Source organism: Lycium ferocissimum, chromosome 11, assembly GCF_029784015.1.
Source record: "Lycium ferocissimum isolate CSIRO_LF1 chromosome 11, AGI_CSIRO_Lferr_CH_V1, whole genome shotgun sequence".
Lineage (NCBI taxonomy): Eukaryota > Viridiplantae > Streptophyta > Magnoliopsida > Solanales > Solanaceae > Lycium > Lycium ferocissimum.
The window spans coordinates 31,796,083-31,816,684 of record NC_081352.1 but is presented as its reverse complement, the minus strand read 5'-3'; the positions used below and the strand labels follow the sequence as shown (position 1 = coordinate 31,816,684).

Sequence of the window (20,602 nt, the reverse complement as noted above, 5' to 3'; positions counted from 1 at the left end):
AGTAATTCCAGAAATTAAACCTAAAGATGATTAATAATTCCAAAACTTAAGCTCATGGATATGAAAACTAGATTAAGAAGAAATAACACAAGTTCTTGCATTTGGAAAATACTTGATGTAGAACTTCAGTTATAAAAATACTAGGGATCCCATTCAATCATAAACGAACAGAAGATCTTTTAGCTTGCATGAGTAAGCCAAATTTTGTTGTAAGGTAGAAAATGAGAAGGAATAGAGCAGTTGCCTTAGCTGCAAACATTTTTTTTTTCTTTTGAGAAGGTTAGCTGCAAACATTTATTCACAGAAGTAAAGAAGGCACAGATTCTTTTTCACTTTATCAAGTTCATTCATTAAAGGAGCATGTACAGATCAAAATCATATTATTCACTGTTTATCCAAACCTCCCGAAGGAGTTGATACCTAACAGCATTTCCATTTCCGCTAGCTTCTGATATCCTACTGGATTTTACAAGAGGTGAAGTTACAATGCCCTTAGAAATGATAAAGTTCAAATCCAGTTGGTCGAGTTCATCATCGCTTGTGTATGACTTCTTGAGCACTGAAGATCCGCTTCGTCTCAGCTTAGAATGGCGACTAACGTCACCTAATAGACCATCAACTAAAGCTGCTGAAGGTGGCTTATATGCTATAGGAGCTGCTGTGCATGGGTAGCTCATGATAGAATCTTCTTCGCCATCAAAAGTATCCTAACCATAGCAAAATGAACAAAAAGATACTTAAAAGAAGAGCTTAAACTAAGCACGGCAAAATGAACAAAGTCAAAGAGATTAGATGAGCTTACCTCAGAGTTAAGAGCTTCAAGTACAACTTCATGTATTGGATCAGGGCAAAACTCATCCGGGACAAAAACATTAAGAACCCTTCTTATTATGATCGGACCAAATGTGGGACAGACCTGAAGAGTAATGTTCAAGTAGCACCATAGATAACGATAAAGAAAATACGGATACTCGGAATGCAAAATAGAAAATACAGACCTCTTTCCTTATTGTCCTACTTAACAGCATATCCTTTGGAAGCAGCATAAGATCACTCAGTGCGTTAAGGAGATAGAAAAACTCGGAAGAGGAATCATATTCACTCCCATCATCTTCATTATCTACTCTATTTTCATCGTCTACTAAGTTGGCATCACCGCTGCCAACAAGGTCAGTGAGCCATCTGGACCAGTTCCCTATCTGTAATCCACGTAACAGAAACATCATATATCTTTTTCAAAGGATAAATACTAATCTAGAGTTTGCTGAATTGGAAAAGTTCAACCATGACTCTCACCGCATTTTTCAGTTGTGCACCTGCCCCGAAGCTTGCTTTTCCAGCTGGAATGGGAAGCACCTCAGCATCACTGATGGGATCTGATATAGGATCAGAAGGCATCTCATCAGCAGACTCTCGAAGGATAGCATTGAATATAGCCACATCCAATCTAGCCACACATTGTTCCATTATCTGGTTTCCATGAACATTTATTAGCAGCAAGATGGACCAAGATCTAGACCATCACAGTTCAATCCACATTAAACCCATTGAAAGAAAGAAAAACTTGGGGTATGCAGGCGATGCTGGTATTAAAACATAACCAAAACTACCTTTCCCAATAAAAAGAACACCTCTAGTGGAAGTAAGTTCTGCTTGGTTGTCTTTCTTACCATATTACTCCCTCTGTCTCAATTTTGTGACACTCCTTCCTTTTTAGTCAGTCACAAACAGAATGACACCTTTCTATAATTAGTAACAATTGAACTTTAAACTTTACATTTTACCCTTAATGAAATGATTTTTACAGCCAAAAAAAAAAAAAATATCTATGACTTGTTTGGACCACAAGTTTAAAAAATCTTTCTTTCATTCTTAACTTCCATGCCCAGTCAAACACCCTCACATAAATTGGAACAGAGGAAGTATATAACTAGCTATTATAATTAGTTGACAAATTTGACTGAGAAGTACTACAAAGACAGATATCACATGTTATTTTGCCAGAAATTAGATATGGAAGGAAAGGTAGTCAGACCATACCAATTTAGAGAGCAAATGCAAACAGCCACACTCATGTCCTCCAGCTCTAACGGGGCAAATCCTTTCAAGGGCATCTTTCAAGGCCTTCTTCCAAAGATCCAAAGAAGTATTTCCATGCTCTTCAGCAACTGATTTAGACGTCCTACTGCGAGCACTGTTTATCTCAGACCCCATGCCAGTACAGATTGCTGTTGCAGCACCAGACTGCATATGTGGAATGAGAGTCTGAAAAAATGAAAAAACGAATAAAACAAAAGTTGAGTTAGTGGATTGGTAGCGATTCTTCAGGTTCAAAATCAATAAATGACATCTTTAAGATTCAAGTAGGGACCTGCCACCAAATAGATTCAATGATGCGCGAGAATATCCAAGCCTCTATTTTCTCAAGTGCTCTTATAAATGTAACAGGGTCCTCCCAATTGCCTAAACTCTCACAAACGTCATCGCTGACATCATTGTTGGAGTAAGACTCCCACTTAAGTGGAGAGAATTTCTTCTTCTCGTCCTTGACAACAGCTTTTTCAGGCATAGTTTCAGCAGAAGGAGGTAATTGTTGTTGCTCATGGAATTTGGTTATAGTTGCTCTCAGCATCACTGAATTCGATAGCCAGAAAGTTAACCTGTAGGTCAGACAAAATAAGTGAATATGTATAAAGAAAGCGAATAACTGTCTCGTGCATGCATTAAAACCTTAAACTGAGAGAAGTTAACATCTGTTCTTTGATGGATCAGTACCTAGAGATTCATCCATTTGATTTAGGTCTCAGAGATAAGGCATCACATGTCAATATTGCTGAAGACTATTATAATTAAGAATTTTGGATAGCGTCCATTAGGGTAGAAGGTTAGTAGACAGTCGAGCGATTTCTCTTTTTTCTGTGGGAGAGCATGGTTCTAGTTTAGAGCACCTTATCTGCTACCTCTTCTCTTTACCAGTATTATTATCACTATTCTATCATTATCTTACTCTTCAATTTTATTACTACTGTACTTTCTTCTTTTTTTGTAGAAAATACTATTGTAGTGTCTTTTACTTTGGTTATGTTTTGCTGTCAATATTTCTCTTTTCTTCAATCTTTTCATCATAGCTTTTTTTACTCTTGAGTTTTAAACCTGTTTCGGAAAGCATGTTTCTCGAACCAAGGGTCTATTGGAAACAACGTCTCTACCCCACACAAAGGTAGGGTTAAGGTCTGTGTACACCCCACCATCCCCAGACCCCACCTATGGGATCACACTGGGTGTGTTGTTGTTGTTGTTATTGTCCATGTGGTTGCTGCTTGGTTTTCAAATCAAAATCCTTTTAAATTGAACAATTTGGTACCCTAAGAAGAAAGCAAACTAATAAATGAAGCGACTCTACAGGCACCTAGGTATCATTGCACGGATGGAGATAAAAACTACAACTGCTTGTCCGAATGCAGATAGCACACCAGAAAGTGAGAACTGAAAAGTACCTAGCAACATCATTTCCACATGCCTTTGCAACCAAATATATTCCAGAGATAGCACTTTTAGCAGCACTTCCCCTTTTCAATACAGAATTTTCCTTACAGGCATAGAACCTAGACAGGCGTCTAGCTGGAGCATGGACTTTATTTATGGAACAACCATGCTCTGCAACAACTGAGTAAAGGCCAACTTCAATAGCAGCAGTTTCTCTCAGTTCTCCTTCAAGCATTTTTACTCTTTGCTCCAGCTTATGGATTTTGCTTTCCAAAAGAATATTTGTTGTATCCCTAGGACTCACTTTTTGATCTTTCCTTTCACTGCTTGAAAAACCTCTTGCACCTTTTGGAGTATCTTTCACTAGAAGCTGATAACTCACGACCAATCCATCAATATTTGATTCTGGTGATGACCTGACTGACATTTCATGCTTTAATATCTCGTTATGCGGAGTACTACAATTTGCTCCAGAACTTTCCCTGTAGGCAGAAATTTCATCAGTTTCCTTCAAGTCATGTTTTATAGTATGCTCTTCAGAATAGCAACTGCCTGACTCATCCTTTTTGCATTGCCCTTCATTTTCCAAAGTTTCTTTTACTTGTTCATTCTCCTGGTGTTGCTCTCCATTATGAGAACGACAATGTTGTCCGTTTTGCGGATGATTCTTACTGTTTTCACCTTCAACGGAACCATTTTGGGGAACCGCAGTTCTTGCATCATCACACAGTCCATTTAGAGATGGATTTATAGTGTGCTCTTCAATTTCACAGTCGGAGAAATTACTATCTGTGTCAGCTGGATGAGCATCGACCAAGCCTTCCTCAGAGCTCTGCCAACTGGATATTTCACTACCAGTTTCACCACTGGCCGCTATTTGTTCCACACATCGTACTTGTTTGTCATGCTTGATTATCATGCAGGTATTCTGAGTGTCCTCGGTCATATCACTCACATTAGATGTTGAATACTGAGGGATGCTACTAGAACTACCAATTTTCTTTGAGATCCAAGTCAGATCAGAAGATAAATTAGTTGACGAGTGTGACAAACTTCCATGCAATCTAGAAGGAGATATTGTCCCTTGCTTTTTCTCAATATCCACAAGCCTTTTCTTGTCATCTTGGACATCTTCATCTTGTCCAGGGCTACTTTTTGCTCCCTCAGATCTATCCTGCAATACGTGCCAGCAGGGTATTAAACTAGCTGAGATTTTCATAACATTGGAAAAACAATTTACTACAACCACGAATCATGTTAAAATGATGCAAACTTGTACAGAGTGCATTCATTTTAAGACACATGCCACAGCAGTGGACATTTCATCTTCGATACATAGTATGTATTGAATGTGAAATTGCTGCAAAATGTCCTGTGTCATGCATTTTGGAAGTAACATAAAGGAAGAATCGCATTCAGATATAATAAGTGATTCCGCAAAAGAAGATATTGATAGAAAAGTAAGAATTATACCTCTCCTTGAGGTGGCGATCCATAGTTTGATCCGTTAGCTGAAGAAGAAACAGTCAATGATAAGTGCGACGAAACATCATCATCAGTGTACGAAGCAAACTCAGCTTCCTCTTCATATTCTTTACTCAGTAATCTAGAAAGAGAGCCATTTCGGTCCATTGATGCTTCTCTTTTTAAGCTGTCCCTCAACGATGGCCTAACGCGACTCCTCTCACCTAGCTGAATTTTCAGGAAAAGAAGCGGTTGTGCTGAGTTCCTGTAAGTTCGCTTGCAGTTAATCGGGGGACATATTCTCAAACTCTCTCTAACAACACCATAATCTGCCAAGTCAATAATTGCTGTTCCTAAATGTTGACCTTTCACAGTCTTATCACGTCGGGGTTCATACAAGTGGAATTCGACACAGTTCTTTTGGAAGGTGTCACCATCTCCGCCTTTAACGGAAGTTTCCCTTAGTAGTGTCACGGGAAGTCTAAAAGACTCATTGAATTCAATTCTTCCAAACGATGGCACAACTTGATTAGTAGATCCAGAGTGCTTATCACCATGTTGACATTCGATAAGAACGGCACGGGGTGTGCTCAGTGACTGCGAGGGTGGCCAAGGTTTAATTTCCTTTATATGGATTAGATAATCGACTTGAACCGAGGTGCTATTCCTAGTTCTAGCGTTCAATCCCAAAACCATGATAAATGGCCTTCAATTGGATGATATGAGCCTGCACATAATAAATAAACACCTCTTGAAGTTGTATAAAAGACCTTAAATTCACTTGATTCTATCTTTTTTCCAACAATTCAATCTACTTTTGGAAGCAACAATAAATGCCATCTTGCAACCAAGTAGCATTCTCAAGATAATAGAACTTCCAGAATTAAATGATTTCATATGTTTGGAAACCTGAGTTATTCGTTAAGAGTCCTTATGATTGCACATGCTCCATGTCCTTGTCTCTTTCTCAACGGAGTTTCCATTCAGAGACCGAGAGAAGCGATTTAGCGATGGATTCGGCAGAACCAGTAGTTTTAGGTGAAACCGTGTATTTGTGTTAAAAAATTTATTTGATATGTATAAATAATATATCCAAAACACAGTAACAAAAAAATTTGTGATCGAGAAGAACCAGAACCTATATACTGAAAATCCTGGCTCCGCCTCTATTTACTTGACCGGTCTAACTTTTGGGTGCTTAAGTCAACTAACCACATTTTAGAACACATTATGTACTCAAGACCTCAGAAAGGAAAAATCTTTTTTTGTTGCAGGATAAGAAAATAAATCCAAGAAAAGAAGAGCAAACAAAAATTATAAGGAAAACCAGATATCCTTAAGTGTAAAAGCCTTTGTCACCACAAAAAACAAAACTGTAACAGCATAATGGAATAGAGAGTGAAGATCACATGTAGCAGATTGACAAACTAACAGAGGAGAATGAGAGTAACCCCAGCTCACATTTAGCAAAAAAGAACAAACAGCTACATCACAAATTCACAATGTGGCATGAAGTAATAACTAAAAATCAACATTTTCACTGAGAAAATGGAAAAAATTCAACTTACATAGAACACTACACCTGAAAATCAAAGAAAAAAGGCAGCCAAAGATGGTACCTTTACGCAGCAAATGGATTAGTGATTAATCATTCATGAACCTGTGAGAGAAAACATGAGAAGAACAACCCAAAAAAACCAGGTGAGGGTGTTTGAGTTCTGTGAGGCAGTGAGTGAGTGAGAAAATTCAGAGTAAGATTCAGAGTGAGCAGAGAAAAAGAATGTCTTTTTCCTTTTGGATATGTACAAATTAGAACACACTAACTTTACGACTAGAATCTCGAACCTATAAACTTCAAATCCTTGCTCCCCTCTAATTACACCATAAGTAGTAGATTGGCAAACTAGCACAAGAGAATGTAAGTAACCCCAACTCGTATTAAGGAAAAAAGACTAAACAGCTACATCACAAATCCACAATATGGCATGAATAACTTAAAAAAAAAAAAAAGTATATACAGTATTATCAAGATTTCACTGAGAAATGAAAAAGATTCAACTTACATAGAACACTACAAAGGAAAAAGGCAGGCCAAGATTGTAACTTTACACATTAAAGAGATTAATGATTAATCATTCATGAGACTGTAAGAGACCAACATGAGAAGAACAACTCAAAAAATCAGGTGGGGTGCTTGAGTTCTGAGTGAGTGAGAAAATGCAGAGAAAAAGAATGTCTTTTTCCTCCTAGTATTGAAAACTGGGCATTAATTAGGCAGGTGGTTGTGTCGTGTTCTTGAATAGTTTACTCATTTTTGGGTTTAAACATTAATGGCTTTTTACGTTTGTCCAAAAAGCAGAAACTGCAACTTACATCATTTGCTCCAAAGACCAACAAACACTTGACACTGAGCTGAACTCCAACAGTGGCCGGAGGAAAAAATTTCACTATAAAAAATAAATAGACAAAAAAAGCCAAAAGAAATTAACATATAATATACATACATACAAAAAAAGTTGCCCATCTACAGTTTAAATAGTTGACGTAACTGGTAAAGTTGTTATCATGTGACTAGGAGCTCACAGTTTGAGCCAGAAATAGTTTTTTGCAGAAATGCAGGTAAGCTTGCGCACAATAGATTTTTATAATCTGGCCTTTCCCAAAATCCGCGCATAGCGACAGCTTAGTGCGATAGACTATTTTTTTTTTTTTTTTTACAGTTTAATTTATATTTTTTAATAAATTGACACCACTTAGATAAAGGTAATTGATGGGTGGCAAGCAAGGTGGGGTAATGGCAGAGACAAGTGTTGAACGTTGAGTTGGAGATACCAAACAGAAATGTTGGTCCGTGAATGGAGTAGTAGTACTATTTTAGTTTTTTACGAAAATGATTTTGATCATGAATCTTTGTAAATATTGAAGATCAACAGTAAAACATGTTTCAAAAACATTATACTTGTAGGAGCTAGAGGTCCACATAGAGGGAATATATTTATAGATAAAGTCGGGATCAAAATTCTTTTTGTTTATTGAATTCTGAATAGCTCATTTATGTATATTGAATAAACTTTTTAATATAAATACATGATTTGGACTAAATCTACTAAATTATGCTGAACTCATAATCTTAAGGTTATCTCCGGCCCTGAGATTTACCCCATGAAATTGCTCAATTTTATTGCTGGCTATGCTTTAAGGTTCATTCGTATGCTCGTTCTTTGTTATTATTAGAGACTCGACATGATATGAAAGGACTTAAGTGTCAAAATAATTCAAGAAAAAATATTTATTTACCCATTTATTTTTAACTATGATTAAAAGTTATTTTTAAGCTAGAGCTCAGTTATGGGTTAAGGGAAAAAAAAAAAAATTACCTACTGTTAAAAGTAATATTAAACCCAAAGTATAATATGACAACGTTAATCACTTTCAAATATTACAAAAGCAAAATTTAACCTTTAAAAAAGAGGAAGCAATCGCCGTATTGGGGTGGGATATAACCTTTAAAAATGGGTAAAGGGTAAAAAATACTCCTCTACTTTGGGAAAAGGGTTAAAAATATTCTTCATTACAAATTTGGGTCAAAAATACCCCTCCCGTCATTAAAGTTTTCAAATATACCCCTATCTTAACGGAAATTCCAACATAACCCGATTTTATTTTTAAACCTGTTACATTTAAACCCGATCCAACTAAATAAAAACTCATATGGGTCACCGCTCCTATGCCTAGTGGCTCCAGATGTAGGACTAGGGAACAAGTTGGTCGCATATGAGTTTTTTATTTAGTTGGGTCGAGTTTAAATAGAACGGGTTTAAAAATAAAATCGAGTTATGTTAGGGATTTTCATTAAAACAGGAATATATTTGAAAACTTTAATGACGGGAGGGATATTTTTAACCCAAATTTATAATGAAGAATATTTTTAGCTCTTTTTTCAAAGTAGAAGGGTATTTTTGACCATTTCCCTTTAAAACTATTACCCATTTATTTTACGTTTGTCCAAAAGCAGAAACTGCCAACTGACATTATATGCTGCAAAGACTAACATAACCACTTGACACTGTCCGACTACTTCCAGCAAGGTGGGGTAATGGTGTAGATTTGGAGTTGAAGATACCAAACAGAAATGTTCGTCCGTGAATTTAGTGAAGCAGTGCTATTTTAGTTTTAAAAGAATGGTCAAAAACAGATCTGTCTTTGATAAAAAAGTTGGTGATAGTTCATGTAAAAAACGCAATTACTTTATAGTTCAGATAGAAAACTCACAAAAAGATGATATTTCAGGTGTTTTTTTTACCATTATCTCAAATAATTTTGATCATGAGTAATTATAGATATTAAACCTCAACAATAAAATACTTGTGTTTCTATCTTTTTGTTTCTTTCATAATCGTGCTATCCTGGCCAGCAGCTTATACGCATCTCAATTAATTCATGATTTATCTGCTAACTTTCGCCCTCGCCGGTACTGGGCAAACTGTGTCCGTCAAAACTTGGACAAATAGGACGAAATCCCCTCATTTAACTCAAATTTAAATTTAAGGATTAATGATTTTCAACTCACTTTATGGATCATTAGGCCATACCTTTAGTTAATATTCTTTTATTAAAGGTAATGATTCAAACATTAATATATGTAGGAGCTGGAGGTCCACATAGATGAAGTAGGTCAATTTTATCACCGTTAATAATTTAGGTCTATTTGTTTCCTAGCTTGTTATTAGCAAATCGTTTTGTATTTATTTTTGTCGTTGTTAAAGCTTCGACATGAAATAAATGGACTTAACATGTTAAAGTACTTCAAGAAAAATTATCCAAATCTACTATTTGCTTTTAATCAAAATTGAAAATTACCTTGGTAAGTTGAAATTTCACCAACGATCGAGAGGATAAAAGACTTTTTCTTAATATTAAAGGTAATTTTAAGCCTAAAGTATAACAAATGACAAAATTATTCAGAGTACTATAGGATCAAATTTCAAAAAAGAGGGTGGAATGAACGTATTGATAATGTGCGTTAAGAGAATACAAAATGGACGGCTTGCAATGAATCTGGTTTTGGACGCTTACGCCGACTTTTCACATTTGTAAAAAGTTCACAGGTTATACAATCATTATATTTTATTACTTAGTTGGCTTTTCCTTTTAAATTGTACAATCATGGTCCACTAAGAAAGAAAGCCAACTAAATTATAAAATTACTATACATGCACTTTGGTAGCAAGGGAGGCAAAAGCTAAACTATAGATTCTCTGTTTCAAGTTCCTTAACATGATTACTCGACACAAATTTTATAAAGAAATACTTTTAAGAAAAAATTATGATCGTGAACATCATAGAATTTGTATGATCATGAATTTTTTTACACTTATGATCTTAAATATGCCAAAGCCCATAGTTATTATGATATTTGTGTGATTATAAAAGATTCTCATCAAGAAAATATAAAAAATGTATCCTTTTTTTTCGTAATAGACTAATGAGTAAGTAATGTCAAATAAAATCAAACGGAGGGAGCATTCTCCATTACGTTGTTCTGTCTTTGCCTTTTTAAAAATTAAAGCCAAATAATCATAAGTAGGTGCATGTGCATCCACTAGTAGTTTGTAATTATGGATGCAAATGCGGTAAAAGTATTTCTTAAACTTTACTTAACTATAAATCTGTACATCCATCACTATCCAAAAACTTTTCCTAGCTTTCCCTGGTATTTATTAACTTGAAATTTGCCATTTGCTGATCGCATAGCTTTTTCTACTTTGTAATATTGTGTGCAAGTTAACAGAAAGCACAATAACGACCCTTTCGTTTATATTTGTTTTTTAGGACAATCATCCCGTAATAAAGTACCAAACTCAAATGTTTTAACATGTCTAATTTAATAGATGTTACCAATATATTCCCCTTGTTTTGCTTTTGATAATCACGTAAGTATGAATAATGACTAAATTATTCAAATACTGACAAAACTGTTCTTAATCTCCTCCTCATCTTTGCTAAATACTAGGATGCTTTGATTTTGGAGTCACGTGATACACAGATTAGTGTGCCTTCATTGAAACTGCGAAATGTTAGATATGGCTCTTATTTGGCACACATTTAAAGGGAAAGTGAGTGGTTACTTTGAATGCATCGAATCTAAGATTACTTGTTGGCAAGTGAGCTCACCACCCAACAATAGGTCATTCAGGATTTAATTACTAGGCCAGACCTATGTGATGTAAAAGCAGGAACAATGAAATAACGTTCAATACAATGTCAAAAAATAATCTTGACCTCATATCACATAGTAATTTTCCGCTTAGCTCTACCCACACCCCCTCCCCGCCCCCCCGCCCCCTACAACCCTTTCGTGATGATTATCTTTTTTTTTTTCTTTTCTTTCTTTTCATTTAGCATTTGAATAATAACTAGAGAGTTTTAAAAATAAAAATATGGGGTAGGATTAAATATTGAGAAACGTGACCAGATATGTAAGGAACTGCAGAGAAAAAGAACAGTTAAAGAAGCTCGCAAGGGGAATGTATGGAACCCTTATAGCAATTTCATACGAGAGAGGAGAAACCAAAAATGCTTATTAATGTGCTAAAGATACACCACCATCTATTAGTAACAGCTACCAGAACGAGTGTGTAATTAAACACGTACAGAGTTCCTTTTTCAGAAATGCAACTATCCCTGAAAGACAGTTTCAAGCTTGAGCTGCGTCACCGTGTCAAAGTAGCTCCTCGCCATGAAGTCAAACGATTTTACCTACCAAAGCATAGAAAGCTGAAGGAAATGAATGCTCGGATTGAGATGGAATTAGCAATCAGCATAAGGTAATGTGCAACTCTCCACAAGTAATGCAGTCAACAATTTGGGCAGACGGAAATTCACTCAAATTCGATGGAGAACTAAAAGCTGAGGTGGAGGATAGGGAACATTTTGTTTCAGCTACAACAATACGGAATTAGCAATCAGCATCAGGGGATGTGCAAAATTCCACACGTATCACAAATTTGGCAACAGGGAACTTGTACTCAAATTGGAAAATAGACAATAAGGTGGAGGAAAGGGAATTTTGAATTTTGTTTCAGCTAAAAGTTATAACAACATGAGATCATTAAATGTAGAAAAACTAGAAACAGAGAGAATGAGAGAGATTTAGAGTTACCCGCATGAGAAAATAGATTTCAGCAATGGTTTTTGGTGTCATTTGTCACGGATTCAAGATATGATATAACAAGATCTGCTGCATTGCATCCAGAAGATAATGCTTTGCCAACTGACAATCCGCCCTTGTGGTTACCTAGCATTACAGGAGTGATGTTAAAGTAGAGCAGCAATAATTTATTTTAACTGCGATTTAAGTCAGTTTAATCAATATGAAGTAGGCATACACTCACTAAAGAAATCTACACATCCACTGAGCTTTAAGCAAGTTAAAGGTTACATGATATTTAGGGTCCAGCAGAGATTACAATGTAAACCTTAGTCGTTGAAAAGAAGCTGCGTCTAGTGGGAGAAAAACCAAAAATGCTCTTTAAATGAAAGGAGATAGTAATATTACCTGCATAGAAATATCCGGGAAGGTTTTTCTCCATTTTGTCAATTGCATTAAGGACTGAATCATAGTTACGACCATACAGTGGAAATGCTTTACTCCAGCATAAATGACTACAGGAAATAACCAGCTTTTCAAAATCTCAATCTTCTAAAACAGAAGCCAGCATATGCTGAATTAGATCAGCTGTATACTAGGAATTCACGTACTTCACATATGTTGGCTCTCCCTCAACACCCAATAACTGCTTTAGGTCAGAAGTTACTATATCTTTCAGCTCAGTCCTGTGAAAATACAGGAATATATCAATTTTACATGACTGGAAAAGTCAACATGCGGCAACATCATCATTAAAGTATAATAGGGGCAAAGTGAAATTTTAGACACTTTGAGGCTTTCGCGAGTTCTCTATTCCGGCTTCCACCAACAAAAGTAGTATAGAGATAGACATCGTTGGGTGCCCGATCTGGAAACATCATAGAAGAGAAGAGGGTGCCTGCATGCAGTACAGAAGTGATAAGGGCACAACAATTTCCAGTTACCCGCGCTTCTTAACCTAATACCTAAGCATTACCTAATGTTTTGAGACCATGGTTTTGCTCCTCGGAGGGTACAAGCACTCCAAAACCCTCAAGGGGATGCTCTACACACTCCCTCTTAAATGTAGTTATAACAACAGATAGTGGTACATAATCGACCTGCACATCATATGCTCAGCTAGACTGTAACAGGTGCCAATGAACATAACAGTTCATACACATTTACACAGTACAGAACATATAGCTTCAGACTTAACCCTTTATATAATAAATCTTCTAAAGATACACTAACGGAAAATAGGAGTCCAGGTAGATATAATGTTTGTGCACCTTTTTCTCTTGGAAATGAGACCGACTTACTTTGCATGTTCATTTATGTTGACATAAGCATGTATGTTTTGATGATAGACAAAGTAAATGAACAAAGAAAATAAACCAGCTCTAGAAACAGATGAAGTGAATGAACAAAGCCACGGAGCAGGAGGGGTGAACGTGATCTGGGGATATGTTCTAAGAAATGGTCTATGGGATTTTGAAGTGAATAGTTGCAGACAAGCAAAATACCTAAACACATGAACCAGGTCTGCAAACATGTTCCAACACAGCGAAAGTGCAGTATACAGATCAGAGCTAGATAAGAATAGATGGACCAGATGTATAAAGATGTTCCATACCATATGAGAGGTATATTCTTCAGAGTTCAGATATGCAGAAGTAAACAAGTACAGAAGACAGGGGGAAGGAGTTTGTAAGAGAAGAGAGCTACAGAAGATTCCGAGTGTGAAGACTACGCTTAATCTGATGAAGATGGAGTTGATTGAATCAAGATCAAAAACATGCTCACCCCAGAGATAGGAGAATGAGCTAGGAAAGGATGAGTCAAAGACTGCTGCAGAATATAGAGGAATGAAATAGGTTTGTGGACATGTTCTAGCTCAGACAAGTGAGAAGATTCAGAGACTGAAGAACTAGGTGCTTGGACCAAGTTCAAGAACATGTTCCAGATCACAGTCCTACTCGGAGTAGGATTTGTGTTTTATGGTAAAGACTTGGCGGTCAAGATTTGCAGGATTCCTTGCCATAATTATCAAGATACTTCAGACTGCTACAAGGGCAATGAAGCTGCATGGAAAGGCAAGGATCCTAAGTCGACTAAAACCCTATTACAACTAATGGGCTGATTCATGAAGGGTGTTTTGACAACTGCTGCACACTCAATGCTATATATATCCAAGTCTTACCAAGAAGAAAGTACGTACACCTACAAAGAGAGAAAATCAGAAGCTAAGAAAATCAAAGTTGAGCAGCAACTGTCAAAGCTAAAACTGAGAGAAGTTCCGATTACAGTAGTGCCACCCTGATACTACGAAGAAGATTAAAGAAGCTGTTTTACAGAGTTTATGTTTTACAGTTCTTGAGTCTAGACTTGTGTATTAGTTGTTTATCGAGTTGTACCTTTATCCGCTTTTATGGAAGCATACATTATAGGTATGAAGTGTCAGTCAAATTCAATTTCAAGTTGGGATAACTTGAAGGTTGCTTACTAGTCTAGGGAGATTAGTGAGATAGGAATTAGAGGTTAGTTCCTAGGTTACAGAGTTTGTAACTTGAATTTGCACAGGCTCACAGTTGTAGTGGAGTTTGGGAAAAATCCTACAGAGGTGTAGGTCGTGATTTTTTCACCCTTGTGAGCCGGGTGGTTTCCAAGCAAAATTGTTGTGTTTTTTACTTTATTGTTCTTTACTATTCTACAAATGCTAGCCAGGAACAGGTAAAGTAGCGTGTTCTATCCCATAGGCGAAAATCTCGTATAGATTAGGATAGAAGTAGGGCGTGCAGTACAACATTTTGTCAAAGCATTAACTGAGGAAATGAGTGCAATACCATGTGGAGACACATTTTCATTTGTTGACATGAGGTTACTTTTACAAAGCAAGAATACCTATACTATACAGTTAACACCAAAAAGCCACAGAAGCACAGACCTCAGGAATAAAGTTGAGCAGAAATGGATTCCCTCTTTTAGCAATCTTCATACTCTTAACGTCACAGAGCGGGGCCTAATTCAAAGAAGCATAGTCAATAACAGCAACATTTGACATCTGCACAGGACTCAGGTATTCGCGAGTCCGTCATTATAAGAATTGAGCAATCGCATGTCATGAAACTGAGATTGAATGAATCTAATTGTATAAAACCAAATACAAGGACTCAGTCATTCCAGTGTCTCACCGTCATAATTACAGCATCAAATGATTCTTCTTGTGATTGCCTTTTGTGTGGTGAGGCAGAAACAATTGACCAGCTATCTATCGCAGAGTCCCCACTAAAGCTACAAGATAGTTCCAGAACTCTAGAGTTTAGCCTAAGTTCATCTTCTTTGAGATCTTTGCATATTGCGTCCGTAAGTGTCTGCAAACCATTTGGATGAGATAACACTAGCATGAAAGATGACTAACAGAAATAACAGGATCAAGTTTATTTAAGGCATTAGTGATGCCAATAGTCGACTGCACATTTATCTATCTCTGGCCCAAGGAGATATAATTTATCATTAAGAATCATATTTTTCATGAGAAAAAACAAATAGGATGAGTCGAAGTAGTCAAGCTTCATATGTCATGCCTTTACACCTACCTCTTATGTCAGAAACTTAAAAGTATGAAATCACCCAGTGAGGGACCAGGTATACAAGTCAGATATAGTGAGTGAAGTTCATGTTGAAATTTTAGACAAGTCATCTCTGGGGTCAAATGGATGGACGACCTCAAATGATACATGATACATAAAAGATGGGTTTATAATCATCTAAATTTTCTGCCCTTTACCTTCAATGCATTAAGAAGAAGAGAACTAAAGTATACTTACTTGCATTCCGCCCAAGAAGGAAAAGGATCCCCGCTGGCTCTTCTTATTTACTGAAGTATTGGGAGGCCCTTGTTTCTTTTCCTTTTTAGGTGATAACTTAGATCGAATTGCCCCAACTATGACTGAGCCAAACCTAGCAAGTATTGACACCAAAGTCCATAAGAGGGCTATTTGCATGATTTTTGTATAAGGAATTTGCTTGACGAACTGCATCCTCAATCAACAAGAAAGTAGGACAAGAAAGCAAGGAGGATGATTGCCAACCCATGTGATGGAGGAAATTTAAATGTACATACATTTTCTCTAAATTCCACAACTCTGGAAATGTATGGTGCATCTGTTTCAGAGGGAAAGAAGACAGTGAAATCGGAGTTATAGCAAGAATGATATTTAGATAACAAGTCATGATCTAGATCTATGGCTCATGAAATATACCAGCTACAGACCAAGTTTACATTGTCCTCCCCAATTTTACCTTTTCTACTTGAATTTAAGAGTAATTGAGTAACTATACAATGGCCTATTGACCCCATTATCTTATCCTTCGTGATGTTTTTGTTCAAAGAAATATAGGATGGACAAACAAGTGATATATACGAATACTCACTGAAAGCGAGTCAGGATCACCACCACATGTTCCAGCAACAAAAGGGTCAATTAGATAGTCAACAACCTAGCAGGTAAACAAGAAAACATATGGATGTTCATCTCCAGCTGATATTAAATTAAAGTTATTATTATATATATAACGAGATTTTCTTTTGTGATGGACTATCAGAAGAATCGAGGAACATAGAGATAAAGACAATCAAAGGTGAGCAAAGACCTCCTTTCCAAAATGACGCTGGAAGAATCCACTGACACTGCATATAATATGGAAAAGTATCACAACCATATTAATTTAACTTGCCTCTATGATTTATTTGGAGGTCCAAAGACTACTACATTAGCAAAGCTTAGGACATACTCTAGAGCATGCGAATCTGATGCAGCTGATAGTAAAACCACTATCAGAATGTAGATAATGAAATAGGCAACATGTCCGTGCAGACACAATAGTGGTAATTGCTACTATAACAACGGGGAGGCTAGATTTCAAAAGGAAAAAATAATAGAAAGCACATGCACAATGCTAGCTCGGGTAGAATACCTTGTACATTTAGATAGCAAACATTTTGTTTCAAATTCCGACACATCAACTGGATGTTGTAGTATGAACAATCATATAGATGGAAACAAACACATATGATTGGACAGAAACCAGTTTCAGTCTACAATCTAAACCTGAAAGTGTGGAATAGACAAATGCTCTACGATTCAAGAACTCAAATTGAAATCCACATTACAAATTCAATTTCATGGAGAGGTTGAACCACATCATATACCTTTCGTGCGAGTCAGACACCTTTGCGAGTTTTTTATTCTTCCAGAGAAATGGCTCCAAAAGCAATTGAAGCTGCAGTTATGAAGCTACTTTATAAGACTGTATTTTTGAAAGTTAACCATCATCGCTTACAAAAGGATAGAGAGAAATGAGATATAAGATGAAAAAGAATGTACAAATGGTAAATACATTTTTATCAAGGTCTTCACTGCACTATCCACTGTTAATAATCACTTCAAGTCCGATGTCATGACACACATAAAATTCAGGTTGTTCTGGGTTGTGATAAAAGTTCTGGTGTACCTTTTACTCACCAAAAAACTATAGACAATATTTTGAACTCCAAAAGAACAACTTCCAAGGCTGTGCCCGGACTTCAGAAACCAATAAGTTTGGAATATTACACTATATCCAGGAGTAGCGTGTCTAAATCACTAGATCGACCACATCTGTTTACTGATATTTGGGTCTGCACGACACCATCTTTCGAGATGAAACATAATTCATGATATTTCCAAATTAAAGCTCCAAGTGTATTTGCCTCAAGGCCCTCAACAAACTGTTGATTGGTAGAAAGGATCACCTAAATGTACATAGGCAAATTGCCAATTACAATTATTAAGCTTAATAATTCTGCAGTCAATTTACCGTATCTTTTTCTCGAAATCACTATAAGCAATAAATTTTTCAAACAAGCAGAACAACAAAGAACTTAAACTGCATTTTACAGACAGTTGAAAGGATCTGTAAAGAATCTATATTGCTTAATATCAGAAGTAAATTTTGTGCAGACTCTCACTAAGCTATGGTTAAACTCAAGCCATGGATCAAACAGGGTTAATAACAAGACTTGAAGACATGAGATCGCAAGTCACATCGAGCCACATACGATGTTTCACAGGCACTACCCAAGGGAGCAATTTGGAAGATGCAACATCAATTTAGCAAAATCTATATCTAAATCAGAAAGGTAGGATGACCCACATACCTTTGATCCAGTGGAAAGAAAATTGCTCTTGATCAGGTCAATTGGATTTGAAGGTATCTGAAATTAAACCTAGCTTAGGACATGATTAATCACAAAAATCCAAAAGCACCATTCAAAAGAATGCAAGTAAAGCTGAGCAGTGCAGAGAAAATGCAACTTAATAAGCTTGCCATTGACCAATCTTACCAGTACAGGAGTACCATTTCTGGCAATATAGCGCTTGTTCTGTGAAAGTGGCTGCAGAGTGAAAGCAAGGATAAACGGTTTTCAGGTATTCCAATTTAGCTCATAATAGAACCTGAGCTTGAAATCTAAATTCATCAGAATTTCAAGGCTCTAAAGCTTATTCGATAGGATAAACATGAACCAAAGCCTTCTCCCAAAGGTTATGACCCATAGTAAAAGCAGAAAACCTTACAAATTGCTGTTTTTCTCGGAGTCCAAGAGAATCAAGCAAGAAAGTGACATCACCTTCACCTTCAGTCTGCAGCAGGTAACTAGCATCAAAACAGTTTATCCAAATTGGAAACAAAGAATCGGTAGTCTGGTGGCATGCACGGAATTCAAATGGCAAATTAAGAATCAACACACCATAGTATTTGCGCCTTCATCCCATATCAGGCCATCTTGGCTCACACTTCGTAACTTCCCTCCAGCTCTCCCTTCTGCTTCGAATACTGTGACATTCAAGCCATGGATTTTCAACTTGTGCGCTGCAGCAAGCCCACTTGAATATGAAATAAGTTAGTGGCATCTAGAAGGAAAAACTTTAAACGTACAGGATCAAATAGGAAAGCAAAAATCAGAAAAGGATAACACAGTTTATTGCAACGCCAATTTAAGCTCAATAATATAACTCAAAAATAATATTTAATTTTTTTAAATGAAACTCGGTTCTGTCCTTCGGTCACAAATGGTAGGCCTCGATTACTCTACCATAGTTTTAGAAAATAAATGTCTACTGTGAAAAGAAGGCACGTATTCATAAAAAATTACCTACTAAGGGTTGGAGCTTCTGTTTTAAGTTAAATCCATTAACTAATAAACAAAATTCTTACAGTGTCTTTAACGAATTGTAACAACTAACAAGGTTCAATTACTAAACCCACCTGTTGGCTCTTAATTTACCTGAAAGATAACAACTAAAATGCTTCTATAGGCTATAGCAATATGATCATTTCAACATCGTCTCGAATTTTCAATTACTATCAAGTACGGGGCACATCGTTATAAGTAACTTTAATTGAACATAAGCTTACATTCTTCGCTATCATCCTTGAGCAACGACAACAAAGTTGCAAAACCAGGTAAACTTAACTCATGTGATAGAACAATTGCAGAAAGTAACTAGTAAATAGAACAATTGCAAAAGTGCAAGTAACTTTGATTGAACAAAAGTTTACATTTTTACCTACTTATTATCCATGAGCAATGACAGTAAATTGCAAAATTAGGTAAATTATTTTTAGCTCAAGTGATAGAATAATTACAAAAGGTGCAACTAGAGAATAAAATTGTGAAATTAAAGCAATTGTAAAAGTGTAAAATAAACATACCTGACACCTGCACCAACGACTGCAACTCTTTTCGGAGGACCTACAAAAAATTAAATTAAAAAAAAAAAAAAAAAAGAGTTACTTCAATTTTGCTTAGGATATACTAATAGAATTAAATTATAAGAACATTACTTTGTTTATTTTCTCCAGTAGATCGAGCCATAGATATGGCTTGGATATCTTCAAATGGGAGTGTTCCTGAGCTCAAGTGTTTGCAAGTAATGCTCATAAATGAAAATGGAGAAAGGGTTTTGGATGGGAAAGAAAGATAAGTAAGTAATTTTTAATGTTGAAAATATTTCTAAAGAAAAGGAAAATACTTTTATCTTAAGCAAAATTGAAGTAATTCCAAATTTTTTAAATGTAAAAATTAATCCATAAGTTTATATTTTATAAAAATAGGTCATAAGTTGGTAGATATATTTATCAATGATTTTTTTGTTAGATATATTTATCAATGATTTTTTTGTTGAAGTATATTTACCAATTATTTTTACTAACCATTTATGTCAAATATTAAAACATTTACAAGTTGGTAGTATATTTATAATAAATTTACTCTTACCAACCATGTGGGGATTATATTAAAGAGTAGTTACACTATAACTCATGTTCAATTTTCCATTTAATTGAACTAAAGTTTGATAATCTAGTAGCGTATTAATTTTGTTATCAATTATGACTTGCTCATTTGGTAAGATTGTATAAGATTTGGGAAAGTTTTGATGAGTTTCACAATTTGTGGGGTTTTTATACCTATAAGAA

General features: G+C 35.9%; 2 protein-coding genes across 8 annotated transcripts; both read right to left on the bottom strand.

Annotated features, from left to right (window-relative positions):
* Positions 1-311: 311 nt before the first annotated feature.
* LOC132036965 (uncharacterized) lies at positions 312-7,437 on the bottom strand. 3 transcript variants are annotated; one of them, XM_059427383.1, is made up of 10 exons: positions 7,014-7,307; positions 6,570-6,610; positions 4,960-5,677; positions 3,498-4,660; positions 2,372-2,660; positions 2,041-2,265; positions 1,297-1,470; positions 999-1,199; positions 803-916; positions 312-707 (listed from the first exon to the last, which is right to left on the bottom strand). In XM_059427383.1, exons 3-10 carry the CDS (start codon positions 5,644-5,646, stop codon positions 381-383), a joined length of 3,180 nt encoding a protein of 1,059 aa, XP_059283366.1. In that variant the 5' UTR covers positions 5,647-5,677; positions 6,570-6,610; positions 7,014-7,307; the 3' UTR covers positions 312-380. The 3 variants fall into 3 exon arrangements, with proteins under 3 accessions (XP_059283366.1, XP_059283367.1, XP_059283368.1); XM_059427384.1 differs by lacking the exons at positions 6,570-6,610; positions 7,014-7,307 and adding an exon at positions 7,324-7,437; XM_059427385.1 differs by lacking the exons at positions 6,570-6,610; positions 7,014-7,307 and adding an exon at positions 6,519-6,532.
* A 4,038-nt stretch (positions 7,438-11,475) lies between these two features.
* LOC132036967 (protoporphyrinogen oxidase, mitochondrial) lies at positions 11,476-20,109 on the bottom strand. 5 transcript variants are annotated; one of them, XR_009409720.1, is made up of 19 exons: positions 19,970-20,109; positions 19,838-19,877; positions 18,873-19,008; positions 18,700-18,765; positions 18,468-18,518; positions 18,282-18,338; positions 17,295-17,365; positions 16,736-16,772; positions 16,517-16,582; positions 16,206-16,246; positions 15,910-16,042; positions 15,274-15,453; positions 15,027-15,101; positions 13,077-13,200; positions 12,890-12,998; positions 12,712-12,786; positions 12,509-12,615; positions 11,714-12,247; positions 11,476-11,683 (listed from the first exon to the last, which is right to left on the bottom strand). XR_009409720.1 is itself a non-coding variant. In XM_059427387.1 (19 exons), exons 1-18 carry the CDS (start codon positions 20,064-20,066, stop codon positions 12,132-12,134), a joined length of 1,581 nt encoding a protein of 526 aa, XP_059283370.1. In that variant the 5' UTR covers positions 20,067-20,109; the 3' UTR covers positions 11,476-11,892; positions 12,113-12,131. The 5 variants fall into 5 exon arrangements, 3 of the variants coding, with proteins under 3 accessions (XP_059283370.1, XP_059283372.1, XP_059283369.1); XR_009409721.1 differs by having other exon boundaries at positions 11,476-11,658; XM_059427387.1 differs by having other exon boundaries at positions 11,476-11,892; positions 12,113-12,247.
* Between the last annotated feature and the right edge of the window lie 493 nt (positions 20,110-20,602).

What these genes read in the sequence shown, in the direction of transcription:
- LOC132036967 (XM_059427386.1), bottom strand. Translation starts at nt 20,066, where the DNA reads ATGAGCATTACTTGCAAACACTTGAGCTCAGGAACACTCCCATTTGAA. An exon ending in GTGTCTGACTCGCACGAAAG is followed by an intron (nt 16,773 to 17,294) that starts GTATATGATGTG and finishes TATTATATGCAG; the next exon opens with TGTCAGTGGATTCTTCCAGC. An exon ending in TTGATGCTGTAATTATGACG is followed by an intron (nt 15,102 to 15,273) that starts GTGAGACACTGG and finishes TCTTTGAATTAG; the next exon opens with GCCCCGCTCTGTGACGTTAA.
- LOC132036965 (XM_059427384.1), bottom strand. Translation starts at nt 5,646, where the DNA reads ATGGTTTTGGGATTGAACGCTAGAACTAGGAATAGCACCTCGGTTCAA. An exon ending in GATCGCCACCTCAAGGAGAG is followed by an intron (nt 4,661 to 4,959) that starts GTATAATTCTTA and finishes CACGTATTGCAG; the next exon opens with GATAGATCTGAGGGAGCAAA. An exon ending in GTGCACAACTGAAAAATGCG is followed by an intron (nt 1,200 to 1,296) that starts GTGAGAGTCATG and finishes CGTGGATTACAG; the next exon opens with ATAGGGAACTGGTCCAGATG.